At 44.9% G+C, this 21,957-nt stretch overlaps 2 protein-coding genes across 2 annotated transcripts; both read left to right on the plus strand.

The window, feature by feature from the left end:
- Positions 1 to 1,388: 1,388 nt before the first annotated feature.
- Positions 1,389 to 13,871, plus strand: LRIT1 (leucine rich repeat, Ig-like and transmembrane domains 1). The gene is made up of 4 exons (XM_016130165.2): positions 1,389 to 1,525; positions 4,996 to 5,462; positions 8,925 to 9,230; positions 10,496 to 13,871. Exons 1-4 carry the CDS (start codon positions 1,404 to 1,406, stop codon positions 11,470 to 11,472), a joined length of 1,872 nt encoding a protein of 623 aa, XP_015985651.2. The 5' UTR covers positions 1,389 to 1,403; the 3' UTR covers positions 11,473 to 13,871.
- A 3,504-nt stretch (positions 13,872 to 17,375) lies between these two features.
- Positions 17,376 to 21,159, plus strand: LRIT2 (leucine rich repeat, Ig-like and transmembrane domains 2). Its single transcript, XM_016130164.2, has 4 exons — positions 17,376 to 17,485; positions 17,919 to 18,700; positions 20,256 to 20,279; positions 20,393 to 21,159. Exons 1-4 carry the CDS (start codon positions 17,376 to 17,378, stop codon positions 21,157 to 21,159), a joined length of 1,683 nt encoding a protein of 560 aa, XP_015985650.2.
- Positions 21,160 to 21,957: the final 798 nt, after the last annotated feature.

Raw genomic sequence — 21,957 nt, forward strand, 5'->3', positions numbered from 1 at the left:
TCAGAGTGCTATCAGCAATATAGCTAGTGTTCATTGAGTGCTCATTAAGGGCCAAGCACGGTGCTCACAGACCTTATAATTTCTCCATGAATTAGATACCATCATTCTTTCCATTTCATATGAGCAAACTGAGGCTCAGAGCCATTCAGAATCAGCTTGAGGTCATGCAGTGATTCACAAAATCCCCAGCTCCTGTTCCCTTGGGCTCCTGGTCAAGCAGCTAATTTTATTTCACAAATGTTCATTTCCCATGCCTTTCCTCTTGTAGTCTCCATTTATATCAATGCATAAGCATCTCTCAGGGCTTATCTGATGTCCACATCTTCCTGGAAGCCTTCCTTGGTAAGCCAGTTACCACAGAGTCTTCCCTGATCTTTCCCAATTTCTATCTTGCAATACTGGTTAATACATATGTCCGCACTTTTTCATGCCTGAAAGATCAAAAAAGACTTCAAAGGAGAAGAGAAAGCAATATGGGACTGGAAATCAAAAGTGGAGAAAGACAGACAGGAAGGCATCCCCAGCAGCAGGAGGGAAAGGCAGGAACGTAGAAAGGGGCCACTGGTCATTGGTTTGGGGAGGAGAAGGTAGAGGTGGGACACACTGAGAAAATCATATTGGCTTTATTGGGAGAGAGAAAAGGATGGGAAGCAATGTTTCCTGGAAACCAGTGTTGTCAAAACAAGCCTGGCACATAGCCAGGCATTTCATGTGTGCACTGAGCCCCAGGTACCTGCATTGGTCACATCTCATTGGTCTAGGCCTGTCTAGGCCCATGGGCACAAGGGACTGAGACCCTTCTGGAAAAGCTAAAAGACCCAGGTAGGCATGCTGGTCCAGAGAGCAAAGCCTTAAAGAATGAAAGAGTGAACAATGGAATGAGGTTGGGGGTAGGGGCTCTTTTTAATGCCTTCACTGCCTTTATCTCATTGTTTTTTCACTATGAAATAGTGGCACAATAAAGAATTTCCAATGGTGCTTATCAGAGGCCAAGGTCTATGTTTATCTCCTCTGAGCCCAGGCACCCTGGCAGATCTGTGCTGCCTACAGTGTGGCTGACATGGGGTGGCTTTGGAGGCGGGCAGTCTAGCCGCTTTCCCTTGGGCGACTGTTCATCTGCCCCACCTTCTTGTGCCCTGGCCTCTCTGCTACAGAAGGAAATCCTCCTCCCCCACCCTCAGGACTGGGACTGGGTGATTCCAGGAAGCAATAAGCCGCTGAGTGCTGTGGCCGGAGTTCCCCTCCCTAATCCCCAGCCTGTCCATGTTTATCTGATGGCACCAAGCGGGAGTGCAGGGGGCGGGGGACAAAGAGCCAATGAGTAGATGCTGGGCTTGCTGGGCCCGCAGGATAGAGCAGTCTAGAGACAGACCCCTGCCTGGGCTACAGAGGAGCCAGGAGCCATGAGGGTGGCGGTGGGCATGCTCTGGCTCCTGGTCTTCATGGGGTCTTCCCGGGCCGGGGGCTCCTGTCCCTCTCAGTGCAGCTGCAGCCTCCACGTCCTGGGTGATGGCAGCAAAGCCAGGTATGGCACCAGGTATACGGGATGGGTAGCCCAGCCTCCATTGCTCCACCAGCTAGGCTGGGTTGGGAGGGTTGGATGCCAGGCCCTCAGAGTGTAGCCAAGTAAGATCTCCCTCTCTCTGGCTTTTTAAACTCAAGGCTCCTATAGGACTGGTCTGCATTGAATTATTGTCCAGCCAGCAGGACATGGGTAAGCCTGGGAAGTACTAGGTACCTTTACACATGGGGATGGGATACAGGTGTGCCGACTCCAGGAAATCCTTCCTGAGTCCTCCTCCAGGATCCTGGTAGAGAGAAACCTCCTTAAGGGCCCAGGAAGTCTCCCCTTTACCTCTTTTTATCCCCTCTCCTCCCTTCTTTCTTTCTTTCTTTCTTTCTTTCTTTCTTTCTTTCTTTCTTTCTTTCTTTCTTTCTTTCTTTCTTTCTTTCCTTCTTTCCTTCTTTCTTTCCTTCCTTCCTTCCATTCAATCATCCTCTTGTATCTCCCTAGCTTATTCTTTCCCAGACCTCTCCCATTTTCTTGCGTCACCTCCTGGGAGTACCAAATCAGATCCCATGTATTTCTTACCACCCCATCCAGGATAGGACCATCCGCCTCCTCATGCTCTCCCCCTCTGAGTCTTCTCTGGCACAGCCCCCAGGATCCTCAGCTTCGACCCCTTTCTAGAGACTCTCTGAAAGGCCAGGAGTGCTCATTCCATTGCAGACAAGCACTCCTCCTTCCTCAATCTCTCTTTGATTTTCTTCATCTCCAATCTGAGCCCTGAGAGCTCCTCCATCCTTTCCTCCTCCCCTCCATGGACGTTGCTAGGCCACTGGGCTTTGTGGACCCTTGCTCTTCCACCATGGCTCATTTTCTCTTTCTCTTTGGGTGTCTTTAAACCATCCTTCCTCTGACCTCTTCAGCTTATCCATTAATGATCATCACACTTCCCAGCTTGCTCAAAGATTTCAGCCCCTGGCTCAGGGCCTTTCCCACCATCTTCCCAAGCTTCTGGAATTCTGGCTTCCTTTTCTTGTTTGTCTTAAATGGGTGTTGGGGAGCCACTGATGGTTTCCGCACTGATAATCAGGGAAACAGTGTTATCAGTGTGATTCTTTCAATGATCCTGGCAATGGATGTGGAGTTGATTGGGTGTGAGGGGAGGCAAAGAGGGGAGAAGCACTGCAAGGAAAGGACCCCCCACATGGTCTGAAGAACAGGAAGAGCTCCACTTTTGGTCCAAATCTTTGATGCTTCGATTCGTATAAATCATCAGGGGTAAGGATCCTCTCCCCAAGGGAAGACAAGATTGAGCCCTGAGCAGGCCAGGAAATAGCCTGAGGCCAAGGACAGTGTGACCAGGGTAACAAAGGGCCTCTCCTGCCACCCACAGAAAGTACAGGGCTCAAAGACACACAACGTCAATGGTAGACCTGGCTTTAGTTCCATTTTTAGAGCTCTTCTCATCAGTGATCCTGTCCTGGACAGGAACCAGGGGAGGGCTGCTGGTAGCGTTTAGCCTTAGGATAGAAAATAAAATTCCAAGGGCAGTTTTTAGGTCCCCTAAAGTCAGCCAGTGGCCATCCCTCCTCTGAAACCAGAGCTCTTACCATCGGTCTCTACCTGCCTGACAGTTTCTGGCTGATATGCACCAGTCCATGTGCATGGAGTATACATTGAGGGGAATGAGGCCATGAAAGGCTATAGGGGACCCTGAGGTCCCCAATGGCCACAGGCACAGTCAGACGAAGGCTTATTTGGCCTCAGACACCTTCCTCAGCCCCATCTCTAACCAAGGACTCTCAGAGGGCCTAGCCCATATGTTTGAGCAGCCTGGGCAAGCTGCCCATGCTCTATACTCCTGTGATCATAAACAGAACATGTGTACCGGTGGGTACTGGGGTTATCTGGGGCAGGGGACAGTCAGAGCGCTTGGATAGATATGTTGCCACATTCTTTGTGCCTACTGTTCCCAACTAGGAGCTGTGCTGTTGACCTATGCTGGGCTCTTATTGTTTTTTTTTTTTTTTTGATCCTTCCATAACTGTTTTTTCTCCTTTCTAAGACCAGTTTTCCCATGAATCCCCTTCCTCCCTCCTACATCCTTCCTCCTTGCATCACCCAAGCCTCTATTATCATTGAAAATATCATTGCCTTCAATGCTCCTTCGTTCTTAGCTAGTGTATAAACTGTGGGGACAGGGGCTGTGAGTTTGATATTCTTCTGAATGTTCACAGCACCCATCGCTCAGTAGAGGTCCCATGTATATTTCAAGAATATGAGTGAATGGAAAGTAACCGTGCCTTTTGTGGGCATCTTTGACAAGAGAAAAGAAGCCAAGCCCAGCCGACTTGAGTAGAGTTAAACTGATGAATGCTAGTGGAGAGTGTTAAGCAGGAAGGCCTGATATGAGCAACGTGTTATGATATTACAAGAGAACAACCTCCCTTAACAAAGCAAAACAACTCCCCTTCCTCTGATGTGAGCAGAGAAGCCCTCTTCTTCTTGACAATCTTTCCCTTTTTACTTAGTGTACTGCTCTCTGTGATAACATATAACACGGCCGTGAATTGTAGGGTGCTTGAGGGCAAGACTGCTTCCCGTTATCTGACCTCCGCTTTAGTACCAAACTTAATAGAACAAGGTTTAAGATGTCACTGTTTGGATAGAAGATGCCTTGGAAAGAGCTGGTAAGACTGACTTGATCTACTTGCAGTGCTGGGATGCAGAAATTTATGACAGTGATCAATAGCCCTGGGCTCCTATGGGTGACAGATATGCAGAGCTGGTACACACATGGTCTCATATAAACCCCTAAATTACCCTGTGCCATGGAGTCTACTGTTATGAGGAAACTGAGGGAAATAGAAATTATGTAATATACTCGAGGACACACAACCAGTAAGCACTGAGACTGGATGTGAAACCAACTGCTGGGCTGCAAAGTCCCAACTCTTAAACACCTTGAACATCTATCTCATGCTTCCTCAGAGTCAGGAGAGGGTTGAGGCGCCCCATGATTTCCATTTTTGATGCCCTCGGCACATTTTTTTTTTTAATGAAGAAAAGCCAAAATGGCACAAAAACTAAAGTATAATTTAGAAAAACGAATGCTTTTAGCATATATATGCAATGGGATAATGCACAAGATAATCGTATTTATTCATCCTTAGTGCACTGCAGGTGGTGTAGGCTGCAACAGTACCCAACAATTTAAGCTTGAGGTCCTTCCTGCCAGTGACCAAAATCAAACAGCCTTCCCAGGACCTTGTGAAAGGCTGTTAAGTAAGAAGAGCTGCCGCCCCCCCCCCCCCAAAAGAGAAAACAGAAGCCTTTTTATTTTGAGCCCATTTCCAGCTTGGAGCCTGGGTTTGGTGTTCTGTGTTCCCGTGCAGCCCAGTAGGCCTCTTGAAGGGAAGTCGGGGAGGGTGGTATTTCCGACCCTACGGACCCTTGCTCAAATAAATATCCCTCATTTTTGTGACCAGGACTGTGGTGTGCAACGACCCTGATATGACCCTGCCCCCTGCGTCTGTCCCTCCGGACACCTCCAGACTGTGCCTGGAACGGACAGCCATTCGCAGGGTGCCGGGGGAAGCCTTCAGGCTGCTGAACCACCTGGAACAGCTGTGGCTACCCTACAACGCCCTCAGCGAGCTCAGCGCCCTGATGCTGCGGGGCCTGCGCCGCTTGCGTGAGCTGCGCCTACCAGGGAACCGCCTGACCGCTTTCCCTTGGGTGGCGCTCAAGGACACCCCCCAGCTGCGGCTGCTGGACCTGCAGGCCAACCGCCTCTTGGCCGTGCCTTCTGAGGCCGCGCGCTTCTTGGGGAATCTCACCTTTCTCGACCTCTCCAGCAACCAGTTGATGAGACTCCCGCAAGAGCTGCTGGCTACCTGGGCTCACCTGCAGACCGGGCCCTTCCTTCCCGGACACCACTCCAGGATGGTCCTAGGTAAGAGAACGCATCCTTCACTTGGAACCACTTTGAAGTCTGAGGCACGATACCGAACCTCTCTGAGTTTCAATTCTTTACCTGGAAAATAGAAATCACACCTGCCTTCCGCATTTAAGTGAAAACTGAGTGAGAGGCACATATTTGTAGGTTTAGGAGCTGAAGCGCGCAGTCAGACTGCTGCAGTTGAAATCTCAGTTCTGCCTCTTACTAGGTATTGTGTCCTTAGTTTCCTTTTGTAAAGAGAGGTTAGTAAAAATATCTATTTCAAAAGGTCGGCGTTGTGTGTGTAAAGACAGTGGGTACATGTGGCAGGCACGATGATATCCCACCTAGCTTGGACTAGCTGCCCTGCTTCTTGAGGTGCTGTCGGCAGCAGCCTTCAGCTGTCAGCCTCATTAGGGACAGCTTCAACTGGCAGAGCAGCCTTGCCCAAGGTCACACCCCCTTTCTCGGGACAGTCCCCATCCAAAGACCTATCATGTGGGAATCTCAAAGCCTAGCCACCTGGGACAATCCTATTGAGCTATTTCAGCTCCAGAGACCCCCAAGGAGTCAACAGGCCCATGCGACAGCTCCATGTCTCTCTCCTGCTTTCTTCCTTCCCCCATGATAAACACACTGCATGCTAACTGTCACCTCAGTCTCCTCCTAGGGATGCAAATTTCAACAGTCTTCAAAGCATGTGAAGGTACATGGGGCCTTCCCTACTCTGCTAATGTCAGTCCTTCCTGGCCATCGGCATTAGTGTGGAACTGAAGGGTCCCACAACTCCCTCTTGCCCCCTCATAGAACTTAACCCTCACTACATCCCAGGAGTAGATAGTGCAAGTAAATGCCCTTTGTTTTATAGATGAATATACATAACCTGGGAGTTGGTAAGTGGAGAGTTTGGGCCTAAAGCTCCTGTCATATAGGCTGGTTCTCTTTACCCTGTCCCATGAGGGGATGGGAATTACAGTGGGTCATGGAGAGATGAGGTGGGTAGTATCAGAAGAGAAGCCTCCTGGGTGGATGTGCTTGGAGACTGCCTTGGCTCAGATGGGGTCCAGCACTGAGGGCTGGAGTAATCTTAGAGTAGTCTGGGATAGCCCCCGCCCTGAGTCCTGGGACAGTCTCTTAAGGAGGGCTTATTTGGGAGCCTCACCTCCTGGAAGCAGGACAGGGAACAGCAAACCCCAGTCCAGCACTTTTCACCCTACAAACTTTCTTACCTAAGGACATTGTCTAGGGAAGTACTTATATAGAAAAATATTTGAAAATCCAGTTTAACTGAGTGTCTTTTTTCTGTATCTGGTAACGCTATTCCAACAATCATGTCAGGCACCAGGGCAAAAGGCGTTGACTCAGTGTTACAAATAAGAAAAATGAGATACAAGAGACCTTCTAAGTCACGTAGCCAGGAGATAGTCCCAGAGATTCAGTTTCCCAAAGAAGAGTAGACTGAGTTATACCAACTGGACCCTCTTTTTTTTTTTTTTTTTTTTGATTCTGTCCTATTCTATTCCTAACAAACCAATGGCTTACTAGGTGAACCAGATCTCTTTTCCTGCCCAAGGAACTTGTCTGGCTCAGAGGGTGACAGGTAGGGGCATAACACTCTGCAAAATTAATTTTAATTTTAATTATACAACTCATACATGAATATGTGTTAAATTTAAAATATTACTCAAAATGTGAAAGGCCCCTTTGTCCCCTCTTCTGATTCTAGTTCCTTCTTCCTCTCCTAAAAGGTAGCCACTATTATGTTTATTTGCATGCTCTGTCTCTTACAGTAGATAGATCTGCATATGTACATAGAAAAATTTTATTTGTGTGTTTTGCAGAAAATTTTATCACATCATATGTATCAACCAGCACTAACATTTTATATCTAGTAGTATGTCTTGGAGATCAACTTCATTTTTTTAAACTAGTGGATAATATTCAATAGTATAGTTATACTACCGTTTATTTAGCCATTCCCCCTTTACTGGACCTTTAGGTTGTTTTCATTAATTTTAACATCTATGACACCACAGAGAACATTCTTGGCAATATAGCCTGGTGCATGCAGACAAATGTTTCACTAGGATAAGAGCTGAGAGGCGGAATTGCTAAGTTACATTAGATATTTTAAAATCAATCTGATAGTCCTTAACACGCTGGGCCAATTCTCACCCTCATCAGTGTATGAGACCGCTCATGCATGTGTTCACTTTGCAAGTTTATTTGCATGCCTACGAATAAATGGGCATAATTCTAGATGCTGAGGATGCAGCAATGAGCAAAATGGATGAAAAATCTATTCCCTCATGAAGCTAACAATTAAAATGGCCAAAACGTTTAACTTTTGCCAATCTGACAGGTGGATGTTTCATTGTCCTTTAACTTTGCCTTTTGCTTTCATTCTTTGGGGACTCTTGTAACAGGTAAAATCCAGATAGCTCACCACCACAGCCAGGCAATGAAGAATCTTGGGGTGCAGCTGTATCATTACATGCATTTAACCAGTGATATATGGTAGCAGCCACCAGTAGGATGGGGCAGGGGTGAGTGGGAGAAAGAACCGATACCCTCCCAGCTACTCTTCAAAAGGACCTGAGAGTCATAAATATACAGTAGATCTGAATGTAGCTTCCTCAACCCTTGACAGTCCACCTTTTAAATATGTTAAATATGTGTATGTAAACATATGTACCATTGATTATTAGACACACTATCAAATTTAATAACAGTCTTTGGGTGATAAAAAGGAGATAAAATTAAACGTGTTCATTTTAAATTTCAGAAATGCAAACATATAAACAGGAATTGTGCCTTAGAATTGAGGACACATGATACCCCTCTGTCTGTTGAAGATTCTTTGACAGAATGGGTATGGTGACCTGCCTTTAGCTCTATAAAGATGTTCAGTTTTAAGTAAAGGGGAATGGAATATGACATAAGATTTCACTTCTTTGCCTACTCACTCCTCTTAATATCTCCTTTTGAGCCTGTGTCAAAGGGACCAAGGCGCAGAATAGCTATCCTCATTGCTGGGGTGATGCTGAAAGTGCCACTTATACTCTAAGGACAGGGTTCAAGGGGCAGGAGTCATAAACATTTCTAGAAATGGGTTTTGACATATTGTAAATATTGCAGAAATACTCACTGCCTGGCCAGTAGCTTATAAGGGTCAGTCTAAGAATGGCAGGAGTAATTGTTAATTTTGTTAGTATGCCATATGGCCTACCCAGTGCTTAATGTGATTTTTCTTTATTTATGCTTATAGCAACCCTGAAGGGGAAGTAATGCTATTATTCAAGATGAAAAACCAGGCTTAAGTTTGCATAGCTAGCAAGACAAGGAGCTGAGCCTGGAGTCCAGTTCTGCTGATTCTGAGTTGGGACATGCCTTGTCCTCCCTGAGGGCGAAGGGAACCTGGGCCTACGGATCTGAATTGCCAGGGCTCACCTCTTGCCTTCCCTTTAACCCCTGCAGGACTACAGGATAATCCCTGGGTGTGTGACTGCCGACTCTATGAATTGGTCCATTTTCTGGAAGGCTGGGCCCCAAACCTGGCCTTCATAGAAGCCAGGCTGAGGTGTGCCAGCCCTCACAGCCTGGCTGGAGTGGCCTTCAGCCAGCTGGAAGTGAGGAAGTGCCAGAGTCCACAACTCCGTCCAGGGGTGGCCAGCATCAGGTCCCCTTTGGGCAGTGCGGTGTTGCTACGTTGTGGGGCCACTGGGATCCCTGGGCCTGAGATGAGCTGGAGGAGGGTCAATGGGCACCCACTCAAAGGCACAGGTATGTGAGCTACAGGGGGTGTTATGCTGAGATCTCAGACTGTAGTTGGTGGGTCACTGTCCAAGTGGGCAGCATGTTTGTCAAGGAGAGGGAAGTAATCTAAGTAGGGTTGTGTATTCCCATTCTGTCTGAGTGGAGTTGGACAAACTTCACCCAGAGGTAGGGCTTGGGGACAATGGCTTTGAAGATGATGATGATGGCTCCTAGTCTGTCCTATCATATTCCACCAGCCACTCTATCAGAGACTTAGGGTCTACCCTGAGAGGAACAAAATGCTGATTTTTTGGTGGAAGATACTCTCTTAGTGAAGTTAATATTTACAGTAAGTTTCCCAGTTGTAAATTTTAAGCCAGTATCACTAGGAATAACTAATGATGAGTTACCATTTATTGAGCTCTTCATGTGTTAAGTATATTACGTAATTAATGTCATTGGACTTTAAAGAACAACCTCAATATCCTTCTTATTTTGCATATAAGTAAACTGAGGCCCTGAGAGGCTAAATGCTTGGTTTACATCAATAGCTCTTACAAGGAAGAGCTGGGAATCTAATATAATCTGGCTGACTCCGCAGAGTGTGCTCTTTTTGCTGTGCAGACAGAGATGGTTCATCTCTAGCACTGAATGAGTGTGGGGATGGGATGAGGATTTCAGAAGTCACCCAAATGCAGAAGAAGTTGAGGAGAAACAATTTTTTAGCACCTGACCAGAAAAGCTCCCATTTCTTCCAGCTTTCTTCTGTGTCTCCCTCAACTAGATTAGTAAGCATTGCTCTAGGACTGTGGGTTTGAAATCAATTTAAAAAGAAAATTGTATAAGGAGCTCCATATCTAAAATGGGAACTTGAAAATACTCTGATTGAAGTGGCAGAGGGGCTGGGCAGGGATGGGCAGAGCGCTTCCAGCTAGGCCTCTGCCTCATATTCAGTCTGACCCACCTTATTCCCAAAGCACCTGCCCACCTCCCTTGAGGGGTCAGTTTTGCAGAACCTTAGGGCCCCCCCAAAAACTGTTTGAACATCTCAGATTTAAGAGGCTGATCCTTTCTAGGCTCTGCCTCAGCCTGGGGGCTTCAGGGATGCCCCAAATTTGAGCCCAACTGATCTCAATACCCTTGGCTAGTCTAAGGAAAGCTGAATGACTCCCAGTGTTTTCTCAGGATGACTAGGTCTTCACTAATCCAGGGGCTGCGAACTTGGCCCTGGAAGAAAGGTTGGGACAGATGGGCCCATTCATTCTCCCACATATGCCTCTTTCCCCCTCTAGTGCACCAGGAAGTCTCCAGTGATGGCACAAGCTGGACCCTGCTGGGCCTGCCTGCTGTATCCCATCTCGACTCTGGAGACTACATCTGTCAGGCCAAGAACTTCCTGGGAGCCTCCGAGACTCTTATCAATCTTGTCGTCACTGAGCCCCAGACTTCAGCAGAAGGCGGTGGGAGCCCAAAGGCACCGTGGGAAAGGACAGGCGAAGGGGTGGAAGCTGCTGCATACAACGACAAGCTGGTGGCCAGGCATGTCCCCCACATCCCTGAGCCTGCTGTCCTGGCCACTGGGCCCCCTGTGCCCAGCCTGAAGGAGGAGCTGATCCTCCAGCACTTCCAGATGGGTGCCCCAGGAGAGCGCTCAGATGGGCAAGTGGGACCCCAGGAGGCTCGAATGGTGAGGTCTCTCAAAGTGGTAGGGGACACTTACCAGAGTGTGACCTTGGTGTGGAAGGCCCCCCAGGCCGGGAACACAACCACCTTCAGTGTCCTCTATGCAGTCTTTGGGCAGCAGAACATGCGGAGGGTGGTTGTGCAGCCTGGGAAGACCAGGGTCACCATCCACGGGCTGGTGCCTAAGACCAAGTATGTGGCGTGCGTCTGCGTGCGGAGCCTGGTGCCCCGGAAGGAGCAGTGTGTCATCTTCTCCACCAATGAGGTGGTGGACGCCGAGGCCACTCAGCGGCTCATCAATGTGGTGGTGATCAGTGTGGCCGCTGTCATCGCCCTGCCCCTCACACTGCTCGTCTGTGGCGGTGCTCTCCAGAGGCGCTGCCGCAAGTGCCGCACTGGGGGCTCCACCGAGGCCACGAGTGCTTATGTCAACCTGGAGAGGCTGGGCCACAGCGAGGATGGCTCAGAGGAGCTGTCCCGGCACAGCCTCAGCGAGGCCGACAGACTCCTCTCTGCCCGTTCCAGCCTGGACTCTCAGCTTTTGGGGGTCAGGGCGGGCAGACGGATCAATGAGTACTTCTGCTGAGGGGCCTGCTCCCCCATGGACACAGATACCCACACACCTTCTCTGACCTCTCTCTTCTACTCCTACACACTCAATACAACATCTAAGTCCATGTTCACCCACTCTTATCCACTTGGATACCTGCTTATTCATATATGTACACACAACAGCAAAAATAATAACAGCTAACACTTATTATTAAGCACTTACTATGTGCCAGAAAGTGTTCTAAGTGCTTTACAAGTATTAACTCACTTAATTCTTATAATAGCCATTTGCAGCAGGAGCAGGACCACTATTCTCCCCATTTTCCTAGAAAAGAAAGAGAGAGATTGGATAACTTGTCTATATCAGTCAATTTTTGCTGCATAATAAATAAAAGCAAAATCTCTGTGGTATAGAGCAGCAAGCATTCATTTCCAGACAGACCCGTGGGTTGACTGAAGTGATTCTACTCCATGTGTCTTAGTTGGGGCCCAGGATGGAGAGTCAGTGACTATCTGGTGCTGGCTTCTTTCATGAAGAGGTGAGAAGAGCAAAAACTTGCAATGCCTCTTCAGCTCTTGGCTTAGAGCAGGCACGCTGCAATTTCTGCCCATAATCTATCTGTCAAAGCCAGTCTTTTGGCCAATCCAGTTTTAACAGGCCAGGAAAGAACAATTCTCCCATGGACGTCATGGTAAGGCAGAAACTATTTTGCTCAGCAGTGATCTAATCTGTTATATTGCCCACATCTACACAGCTAAGAAGTGACAGCTCTGGAAGTTGGACCAGGCAATTGGTTCCAGAATTGATAGCCTTAACACTCTCATATACCACATCTTGATTACATTTATGTTAACTCACAGACACACACACAGACAACCTCTTTATGCAGTATCCATATTTGTGTAGTCACACACATACACACACAGAGACACACACCATGCCCTCAGTGTATACATTCACTGATTCTAACATTTTTTCCCCCCTCTGGGTGCCATTCTACCTAGAAATAATCATATAATTGCCAATACATTCTAGAAGTCTGGATGATGCCCAAGAGACTGCTGCTTATTTACTCTAAGAATATCAGGCTGGAGGAATCTGAGAGACCCTCTGTGGCACATGGCAAGTATACTCAATGCTGTCCCCATGCAGCAGCCTTTGTGATTCTTACTGAAACTTACCTGGGTTCCTGAGGGTGTCTCAGAGCCTTACCTGTTCTGAACAGGAGGATTCCTGTTCAGTTTGCTTGGAGCTGGGAAACCTCTAGGATGTCTCTGGGCACAGGAACAGGCAAACATTCCTACAGAAGTGCTGATGTTGTATCTTATCTTCAGGACTGAGTTCTAATGAGAAGAGCATCCAGAGTATTTGGTGCCAGGGTCTTTGGGTAACATTTGAGAAGATTTAGGGACAACAACTGATCCAAAGAAACTATTTGGCTAGACTCACCTAAGAAACTCCATATTATGTTGAGCACTTGCTAGATATAAACAGTGCGGTGCAGTGATTTCTAAAGTTACTGTACTCTCTCACACATTTACAAAAGACCTTACAACATATAACCTTACAACAATTTTCATGTTTTCTCTCATTCGACCCTACAACAACTCATTACGGAGCTGGGCTACTTGACTTTGCAGACAACAAAACTGAAGCCCAGAGAGCGGAATAATTTATAGAGGGTTGTGATGGATTTTTTTGGAGGATCCAAGTCTTTGATAACTTTCTGGCCAGGCTGAGAGTCTATATTCAGTATTGATCTCTGCAATGCGATCCACAGCATGTTCACTACAGAAATGGATTTTTTTTGAGCCACTGAAACCTGGGATCGGAACCATGAGAGCACTGGTGCACACGAGCACAGAATTTCCTCACGTGGATGTTTTCTGCACATCACCTGGAGGGTACCTCTACTATAATCTGTGGACCATAGCAATTGGTAAGAGACATTATTTGGTTGGAAGATGACAAAGCCACTGTCTACATCATGGGCCAGGAAACTTTTCTTTAAGGAAAGCCCGATAGTAAATATTGTAGGTCTGCTGTTACTACTCAACTCTGCTGATGTAGTACAAAGCAGCCATAAGCAATATGTAAGTTAATGAGCATGGATGTGTTCCAATAAGATGTTATTTACAAAAACAGGTGGCAGGCTAGATTTGGCTCCCAAGCTGTAGTTTTCCGACCCCTGATCTAGATTTATAATGGCATTTCTGCTATGTCTTGAGACACTAAGACTCAATTCTGATTGTTAAATATATGAGATTGACAGGAATTCCTCAAATTAGAACAAATATAAGTACAATAGATGAAAGCAACCATTTGTTGAAATGATCAATGTGTTTTCTCAAAATGACTGGCTGGTCCAATTAAGATCGAACAAAAAACTTGTTAGTATTTATCCAGTTGTGTGTGTGTGTGTGTGTGTGTGTGTGTGTGTGTGTGTGTGTATGAAAGGGAGAGGGGGGAGAGAGAGAGAGAGAGAGAGAGAGAGAGAGAGAGAGAGAGAGAGAGAGAGAGAGACGAGATTCAAATTTTGCAATGATTCATCAACACCTACCTTGGTGATCTAGATGTAATGGCCCCCAAGATAGTCAGCCTTTCAATATACATCTGTTATCTTTCCTTTGTGTGACATGTCTTCTTTGGTTTGCTTTTATAGAGAAGAATCAGGCTGGATTGTGCTCATGAATATTCAAGTCACTGGAAAAAACAAATTCTCATTATAAAAAATAAAATGGAATATGGTTTATATATTAGTCTTTTGCTATATGAGTCTGGTTGGTATGAGTCAGTCCCTGAAAATTTAATATCTTCTTAGAGTCCTGGGAAAAGAACTTCTGGTCTTCCAATGCTGAAGAACTACCTGCACTATGGCGATACCATAGCATGCTGCCTTTGGAAGTCTTGTTTGGGGGGTGGTGTCAACTGTGGCATCTCCATCATGTCTTTTCTGCTACATGGTTATACTCCTCTTGACCTAAGCAGAAGCTATGTGTGATGTCACTTATCTGTAGTGGATGTCTAAGTTGAAGGATATAAAAAGACAAACACTAGAAATTATATTCTGGAAAGTGGATGTGGCTATTAAAACTAGGTTATCAATTAAGGGACTCAGTGAGCTGTGTGTTTAGAGGACTAGAGATAGAAATTTTTATTTTAACTATCACATAAGCCAGTAGAGCCAAAAATCAACTTACAAGTACTTGACCATATTTTATTTGATTAAAAGGGCATTTTATGCTGTGCTAACAATTCCAAAATTTCAGTGGCTTAACAAAGAAAAATTTGTTACCACTCTCCCAGAGTCTACTTGAGTCAATAGGAAATGTGGATGGAGGAAGGGAGAGCTCTGTTCCACTTATTCATTCAGGGACCCAGGCAGATGAAGACTCTACCACCTGGAATGTCAACAGTTGCTGCAACAAAGGAAAAGAGAAACTAGAAAATCAAGCAGGGGCTTTAAAAACATTTTTTCCTCTAACATTTTATTAGCCAGAATATTAGTCATATAGCCCACTTATTTCAAGGAGGTTGGGAATGTAGTCTGTGTGTCCATAGAGCATGGGTACTCAGGAGACCATCACAGACAGGATTGGCAGCAGAGGTGTGAGGGAAAAGCACCAGCTTGAGAAAGAGAAAGAACAGTGTGTCTGCTTCCTGATAGGTCACCAAGTTATTTGTCTGAGCTGCCTCAAAGTTCTATCAATTAAATAGACAAGAAACTCTCTTGTTAACATCCTATTAAAACAAGCCAGGGAGATGTTGCCCAGAGCCATTTATATCTAATTATTTCATAAACTAAGAGTAAGTTCACTCCTACGACCCTTTCTCTACCACTCTAAGGGCCAAATTTCTAAAAACATCCTGCAGAAAGAGAGATGAGGGTGTAATATACTCAGGCCCCTTCCCTTTGTTATTAAATCTCTTGAGTTTAGAGATGCCACTTAACCACTACTTATTTAAGAAAACTAACACAACCTGACTAACTTCAATTGTCATAATCTCCTGCCTTAATTGACAACATAACTACTCCCCATGCCCATATGCCAAATAAGGAAACCAGAGGATGAGGATATCAGGAGGGAAGAAGGAGCTGTGTAGAAGTGACATGAGTGATTTCAGAGATGGTATGTCAGTGGGTGTTCTCTGGTTTCAGCAAACCACCAGAACTTTGGTTTGAGATAGATTTATTTGAAGATACTAACATGGGATGAATAGAGAAGAAACTGTAGGAAATTGAGAACTCTTTGGACCTATATATTTTGGGAGTGAGAACAGAGTTCACTAGTGGTTTGTGATATTCCTTGGATTAAATTACATTTTTCATGAAAGCAAACCTGACAAAATCTTGGCCAACCTGGTGGGGGACTCTGCAGTGAGTATCATTCTTCAGTATTATCCCCATCAGGCTAAACTGGCAGAGCCATTGTGTCCTCATCACCCTCAGTCATTACATGTGGACTGCCTTAGGAAGGGCATGTCCTCATGCAAGCACACCTTGCAGGTGAGCATTAATCTATTTCTTGAAGGGGGTATAGGCAACACATTTCCATGTCTACCACAAGTTTTGTGCCCATAGAACTCTCATTGTTTAGATTTTTATCTTGAGAAGAACTCTAGAGATCTAGCCAGATTGTGGAATTAGACTATCTGGAAACTCCAGCAAATACAGCTGGCTTGGATGGAAAGCCTGGAGAGTAATCAGCTTAGTTGATGACCCATTTCTCCCACACTGGTTAGCTACTAAGCGGATTTTCTTCCCTGAGGCCTTTTATAGAGAATAATGTATCTTATGATCTTAGGGGAAACTAGAGAGTTTCAATATTCATCAGGAAATACCCCAAATAATAGTAGACTTCTGTTCTTCAAGATTCTGTTGGTGTGGGAGGTGAATTAAAATTTATTGGACACACACTGTATGTTAGGTACTTCACCTTACATAATTCCAAATTATCTAGAAACTCTATCAAGTACTCTTTAATTTTCTCACTTTGCAGAGGAAAAGCTGATATTCATAGAGGTTAAATGATTTTCCAATGATCTCAAGACTGAGAAACATAAGCTAGAGATAAGATCCCCTGGGACAGGGTTATATAACAGTTTTGTTCACTGCATTCCATGCACCTAATAAGTGTGTGTCTTAGAGCAGATGATCAATGAATATTTGTTGAGTGAATTAAAGGTGGCAGAATAAGTATCCAAAAATCATATATGTCACTTTAAAATACAGGCCTTTCATTTTTATCATGTGAAATACACAGGTTCAGGAAAAGTTGTGAGATCCAGGATAAGAAACATGTTTTGGTTTAATCAGAAAACACAGTCTTGTGATTTAACCTCTGCACCATGATGCTCCTCTGACTCTGGTCATCCAAGTGGCAGAGGCAACTGTCTTAATCCAGTAGAGGCATGACTCTACCACATGAGGTGTTGCAGAGATAACCATTCATAGAAGTGGCCCCAGAATTACTTGTTACCCATCATCTGCATTCACTTTTAAAGAATAGTTGGAAATTCTAGGTTTCGAGAGCAAATTGTGATCAATGAAGCATTAGATGGATTTTGGCCAAGTCATCTGAACCATGTTGCTCAGAATAGCATTACTTACTCATTTCTCAGATCGTTTTGTGAGAAACTGAGGGAAGACAGTATCAGGATTGAATTGGACATCTAACTTAGAATTTAATTTCAGAACTCCAAAGCCAGATAAAGGGTGGATTTTTTGACTTTAGTTAAGAGACAAAGCATAGCCCCTTTACATGGATTCTTACTGAGCTGGTGATCTGCACTATAACAAAACTTCAGAGCATCCAGGGGCTTTTCTACTCCTGTGCTGACCTACATCATCATGGATTACCAATAATAGGATTTGCCACTCAGAAGCTAGGACTATACTTATTCAAAATTCCAGAGGTAATTTCTTACAGAGGAATATGGCTTCAGTTTCTTACTATTTCCTGCTAGTTCTGGTCTTTCTGGATTCATATGCAGCTCAGCTATCCTGTCTTCCAGGGTGTACCTGTTCAGAGGAGAGTTTTGGCAGGTGCGCTGTGCTGGCAAGATGCCAGAGGGTTGTAGGGAATGGGCTTTTTTTGGGAATGATTTGGAGTAGGAGCAAGCCTAGAATTTTCAGGAAATCAGCAAAATTTCTATGAGACTCATTCTAGTTGGTGCTGAACTTTGGTGAACTGTGCACTTTTACCCAAATGGGTCTAACTTTTTTTATTTCTAGTGAATAACACCTAATTTTTTTTTTCTAATTTATATGTCTAATGCTAGGATAAGTCTGAATCCACTTTCCAGTTCCCTGATGTTTACCTTAAAGATTTTCTGTTTTTTGTTTTTGTTTGTTTGTTCTTTTTCTTTTTCTTTTTCTTTTTTTTTTTTTCTTTCTTTCTTTCTTTCTTTCTTTCTTTCTTTCTTTCTTTCTTTCTTTCTTTCTTTCTTTTCTTTTTTATTTTTTTTTTTTTGTACAGGACTCTGCAGTGCATGTCTATCCCTTTGGGAAAGATCCCAAGGAATCTTCCTGAAGAGTTCAAGCAAATGAGAATTGAACATTCGTCCTTATTTGAATTGTCCCGAGGGTCTTTTACCAACATGAGCACCTTGGAATATCTTTGGCTCAATTTTAACAATGTCACTGTGATCCACCTAGGAGCCCTGGAGCATCTGTCTGAACTGAAAGAGCTGAGACTGGTAGGGAACAAACTCCATTCAATATCATGGACAGCGTTCCGTGCCACCCCACTCCTGAGGGTCTTGGATCTCAAACACAACAGGATTGATGTACTTCCAGAGCTGGCTTTTCAGTTCTTGGTCAATCTGAGCTACCTTGACCTATCCTCCAATAGGCTTACAGTTGTATCTAAGAATGTCTTCTTGAACTGGCCAGCCTACCAGAAACACCAGCAGCTTGGCTGTGGGTCCAAAATTCTCTCCAGCATGGTGCTGGCACTGCACAACAACCCCTGGCTATGTGACTGTCGCCTAAGGGGACTTGTCGAGTTTGTAAAGTTCATCAGCTTCCCAGTCATCCTAGTGAATCCCTATCTAATGTGCCGAGGCCCTCTCTCCAAAGCGGGGCAGTTTTTTTATGAAACTGAGATCAGTGCTTGCATGAAGCCTCAGATCTTAACCCCCAGTGCCAATGTCACCATCCAGGTAGGACAGAACATAACTCTGCGATGCCTGGCACAGGCCAGCCCCTCACCAACCATTGCATGGACATATCCCATGAGCACGTGGAGAGAATTTAATGGTAAGCCACATGCACCCTCTTAAACTATCTGGAAGAATGTGGAGCTTTGTAGCAGCTTATCCTCAATAGAGAAGTTCTAAACTGGGTTAATCAAAAAGGAAGGGTGCAGGTAAAATTGGGATAGGCCTAAGTTATACTCATCACCACAGAAAAAACTCCAAGATAGTGTTTCACTATCAGCCTTATTTTAAATGGTTGCACACATATCTCTTGGAGTTGACTTGACATATTGTATAAATATTAGACGTATTTGAGCAAATATATTTTTGATGGCCTTCTAGATGTAAAACGCTATAATGTGTATTTTTTAATCATAGAATTTCTGACTAGAACCAATTCTAGAGATTATTACTTATTTCTTAAACTTGACTGAACAAACTCACCTGGGGTGAGTGTTTTAAATACAATTTCAAGGTCCCTGCCCTGGAGATATGGATTCAGGGAGTCTAGGGGAGGGCCTGAGAATATGTATTGATAAGTCTTTCCCCATCCTCTATCCTCTAACCCCCATCCCTTACCCTCCAGCTATTTTCTTACTATCAGGAAAGTTTGAGAAATTCTAGATACTGACTGAATTTTATACTTCCCACCACTTGGTTGATCAGAACTCATTGCTTGAAGTTGTAATAATGGGATCCAGGGAGATGTGGGCCTGTGGGCCCCACAACAGGGATTTAAACCTGCCTCTTATTTTCTGAAGCTCTGTGCTTGTTCTTCTTTTACACCTCAGCTGGAATCAACTTTAATGCCACCCTGGGGGTTGGGGCACATCACAAAGCCGGGGATGGCCTCCCAAGGGGTATCTTGAAGCTGTCTGGAAGACAACTAGGAATATCTGAGTAAAATTTGAGAAATACAGTCAGTTGTCCAGATATTTATTATATATGATGACAAACTTCTGGGTTATTAAAAAATACTAAATTAACTGAAATTTTGACTTTTTCCTATCATTTTGACCACATCTTATAGGTTTGAGATTAACTACTAATAAAAGAGAAATATAGGATTTATTATTGTAGCTTCTTTGAGAACAGTGAAATGCATCTGGATGTTATCTTTTGTGATGCTCTATAATCAGTCTCTTTGGAACCATGTTATATTTATTCTTTCAGTAATGATAACAGCTAACATTTATGGAGCACTTACTATCAAACTTATGGAGTTAATACAACTATTATCCCATTTTATTAATGAAGAAATTGAGAACAAGGGAATCTAAGCAACTTGTCCAAGAGTATATACCTAGTATGGGATATAACCCAGGTATTTGGCACCAAGCTCAGAGCTATTTCACATCCTGGGGTAAGAGGGCACTTCTTAAAGCTCACAATATCACACAGTAACACAATTGCAGGTGATTTCCTGGAAACCATGGTGTTAACTCAGCAAAGGTAAGGTAGTTTGGTGGGATCAACTAATGTGGTTAAAGAGCTTCATAGATAGAACAATGTTCCAGATAAACTACTGCCTCTAAACAACACTCATTATCAGCAAGTTGCTTTATCACATCAATCCTCAACTTCCTATGTGTAAAACTTGGGTATTTACCTTACAGGGTTGCTGAGAGGCAAACACCTGATAACCAAGTACATACTTAATAAATAGTAACCGCCATCTTTTAACCAAAAATTGGCATTGCTGGACCCTCCAGATATCTATCAGAGATGTGCAAAACGATTTTGCTCTCTCTCCACCCAGTGTTGACCTCATCTGCTGCAGAAGATGCTGTTTTGTCGGAGCTGGTGATACCTGCTGCTCACCTAGTAGACAGGGGCAATTACACCTGCATGGCTTCCAACTCCCTCGGCAGGAGCACCATGGTCATCTCCCTTCACATCCAGCCTGTCCTGGCCCTGCCTGCACTGCATTCTCCTTCTTCCCCCTTGGAAGGCAATGCCTATGTTGCCTTGCGGGTTGTCAAGCAGACAGTGCGAGGGATCCTGCTGGAGTGGTTTGCGGTGGCCGACACCTCTCAGGAAAAGTGGTTCACCCTCTACATTGCATCAGATGTAGCCCTCAGGAAGGAGGTGGTCCATATGGGCCCTGGAATCAACACATATGTTGTGGATGACCTCCTCCCGGGCACAAAATATGAAGCATGTCTCAGCCTAGGGGGCCAGCCCCCACGCCAGGGCCAGTGTGTGGTCTTTGTGACAGGTAGAGACCGTGGTGGGCTGGATGAAAGGGAGCGCCTTCTGCACATCACGGTGATCTTGTGTGCTGTGCTGCTCTCGGTGCCTGTGGGGGCCTATGTCTGGGCAGCCCAGGCATCCTGCAGCTGCAGAGAGTGGGGCTTGCACTGCTGTCCTTGTCATAGGAAAGCCCCCAGGTGCCCTCGTGCAGCCCCACAGCACCGGGATGACTCCTACACAGAACACACAGCTGTCTATAAGGATGGCCTGGGGAACAGGGACGCTGGGGAGGATGAGGAGAAAGAAAGAGAGGGAGACAGTGGCTGAACTGCCTGGCCAGGGGGTGGAATAGTGTGGGCCTCTAGCCCCTAAACTGACCTTTGTGGTAACTGAGCTTGGCTTGATCCATTTATTCAACAAATGTTTACTGAGCACCTACTGTGTTCCAGAGACAGAACTCGACACAGTGATTAGAAAGACACAGTTCTTATTTTCATGGAGCTGAGTCAATGGAGCTTTGTCCTGTCCAAGTAATTGTTTTATTATACATGGCATCTGGAAATTAATAAATGTTACTCTTTCCATATATGTAGCCCTATAACACTTACACATTTACATGTAACATTCACATATAACATTTCACATGTGTTATTCTATTGGAGAAAGGCAGAATTCTACCCTTTTTTACAAGTGAAGAAACTGAAGCCCAGAAAGTTACAATGACTTGCTCAAAAGTTTCTAATTCCGTTGTTTCCTCTAATGTCTGTTTTGCAGTATTCTTGTGTTCCCCATTGTTCAGAAAGTGTTATTCTCCCTCTTAATGGTAAACACCCAATGAGATCATGTAAGTTTGATGTTCCAAAGAGCTGTCATTAGGAGTAGTAAGAGCCTGGTGGGTGATGAGAGTCTCTGATTGTGGGTGTCTTTGTCCCTGTGAGCAGTTGTTGGTGCTCCTGAGAACCTGGTAACATCAGCACTGAGGAACAGGGGATTGGCTGCAGCCCAGGGCTCTTGCTCCAGGGATTGTTGGAAAGCAGAGTCACAGGAACCAAACCCAGAAGAAAAGAATCTATATAAAATCATGTGACTTTTTTTTTTTTTTTTGCATAAAGGAAGCTATAGAGA

This window comes from Rousettus aegyptiacus, unplaced genomic scaffold, assembly GCF_014176215.1.
Source record: "Rousettus aegyptiacus isolate mRouAeg1 unplaced genomic scaffold, mRouAeg1.p scaffold_m13_p_6, whole genome shotgun sequence".
NCBI lineage: Eukaryota > Metazoa > Chordata > Mammalia > Chiroptera > Pteropodidae > Rousettus > Rousettus aegyptiacus.

Coding starts and splice junctions, on each gene's coding strand:
- LRIT1 (XM_016130165.2), top strand. CDS start 1,404: ATGAGGGTGGCGGTGGGCATGCTCTGGCTCCTGGTCTTCATGGGGTCT. Junction 5,463..8,924: donor CCACTCCAGGATGGTCCTAG/GTAAGAGAACGC, acceptor TAACCCCTGCAG/GACTACAGGATAATCCCTGG. Junction 9,231..10,495: donor GCACCCACTCAAAGGCACAG/GTATGTGAGCTA, acceptor TTCCCCCTCTAG/TGCACCAGGAAGTCTCCAGT.
- LRIT2 (XM_016130164.2), top strand. CDS start 17,376: ATGGCTTCAGTTTCTTACTATTTCCTGCTAGTTCTGGTCTTTCTGGAT. Junction 17,486..17,918: donor TCAGAGGAGAGTTTTGGCAG/GTGCGCTGTGCT, acceptor TTTTTTGTACAG/GACTCTGCAGTGCATGTCTA. Junction 18,701..20,255: donor CACGTGGAGAGAATTTAATG/GTAAGCCACATG, acceptor TTTACCTTACAG/GGTTGCTGAGAGGCAAACAC.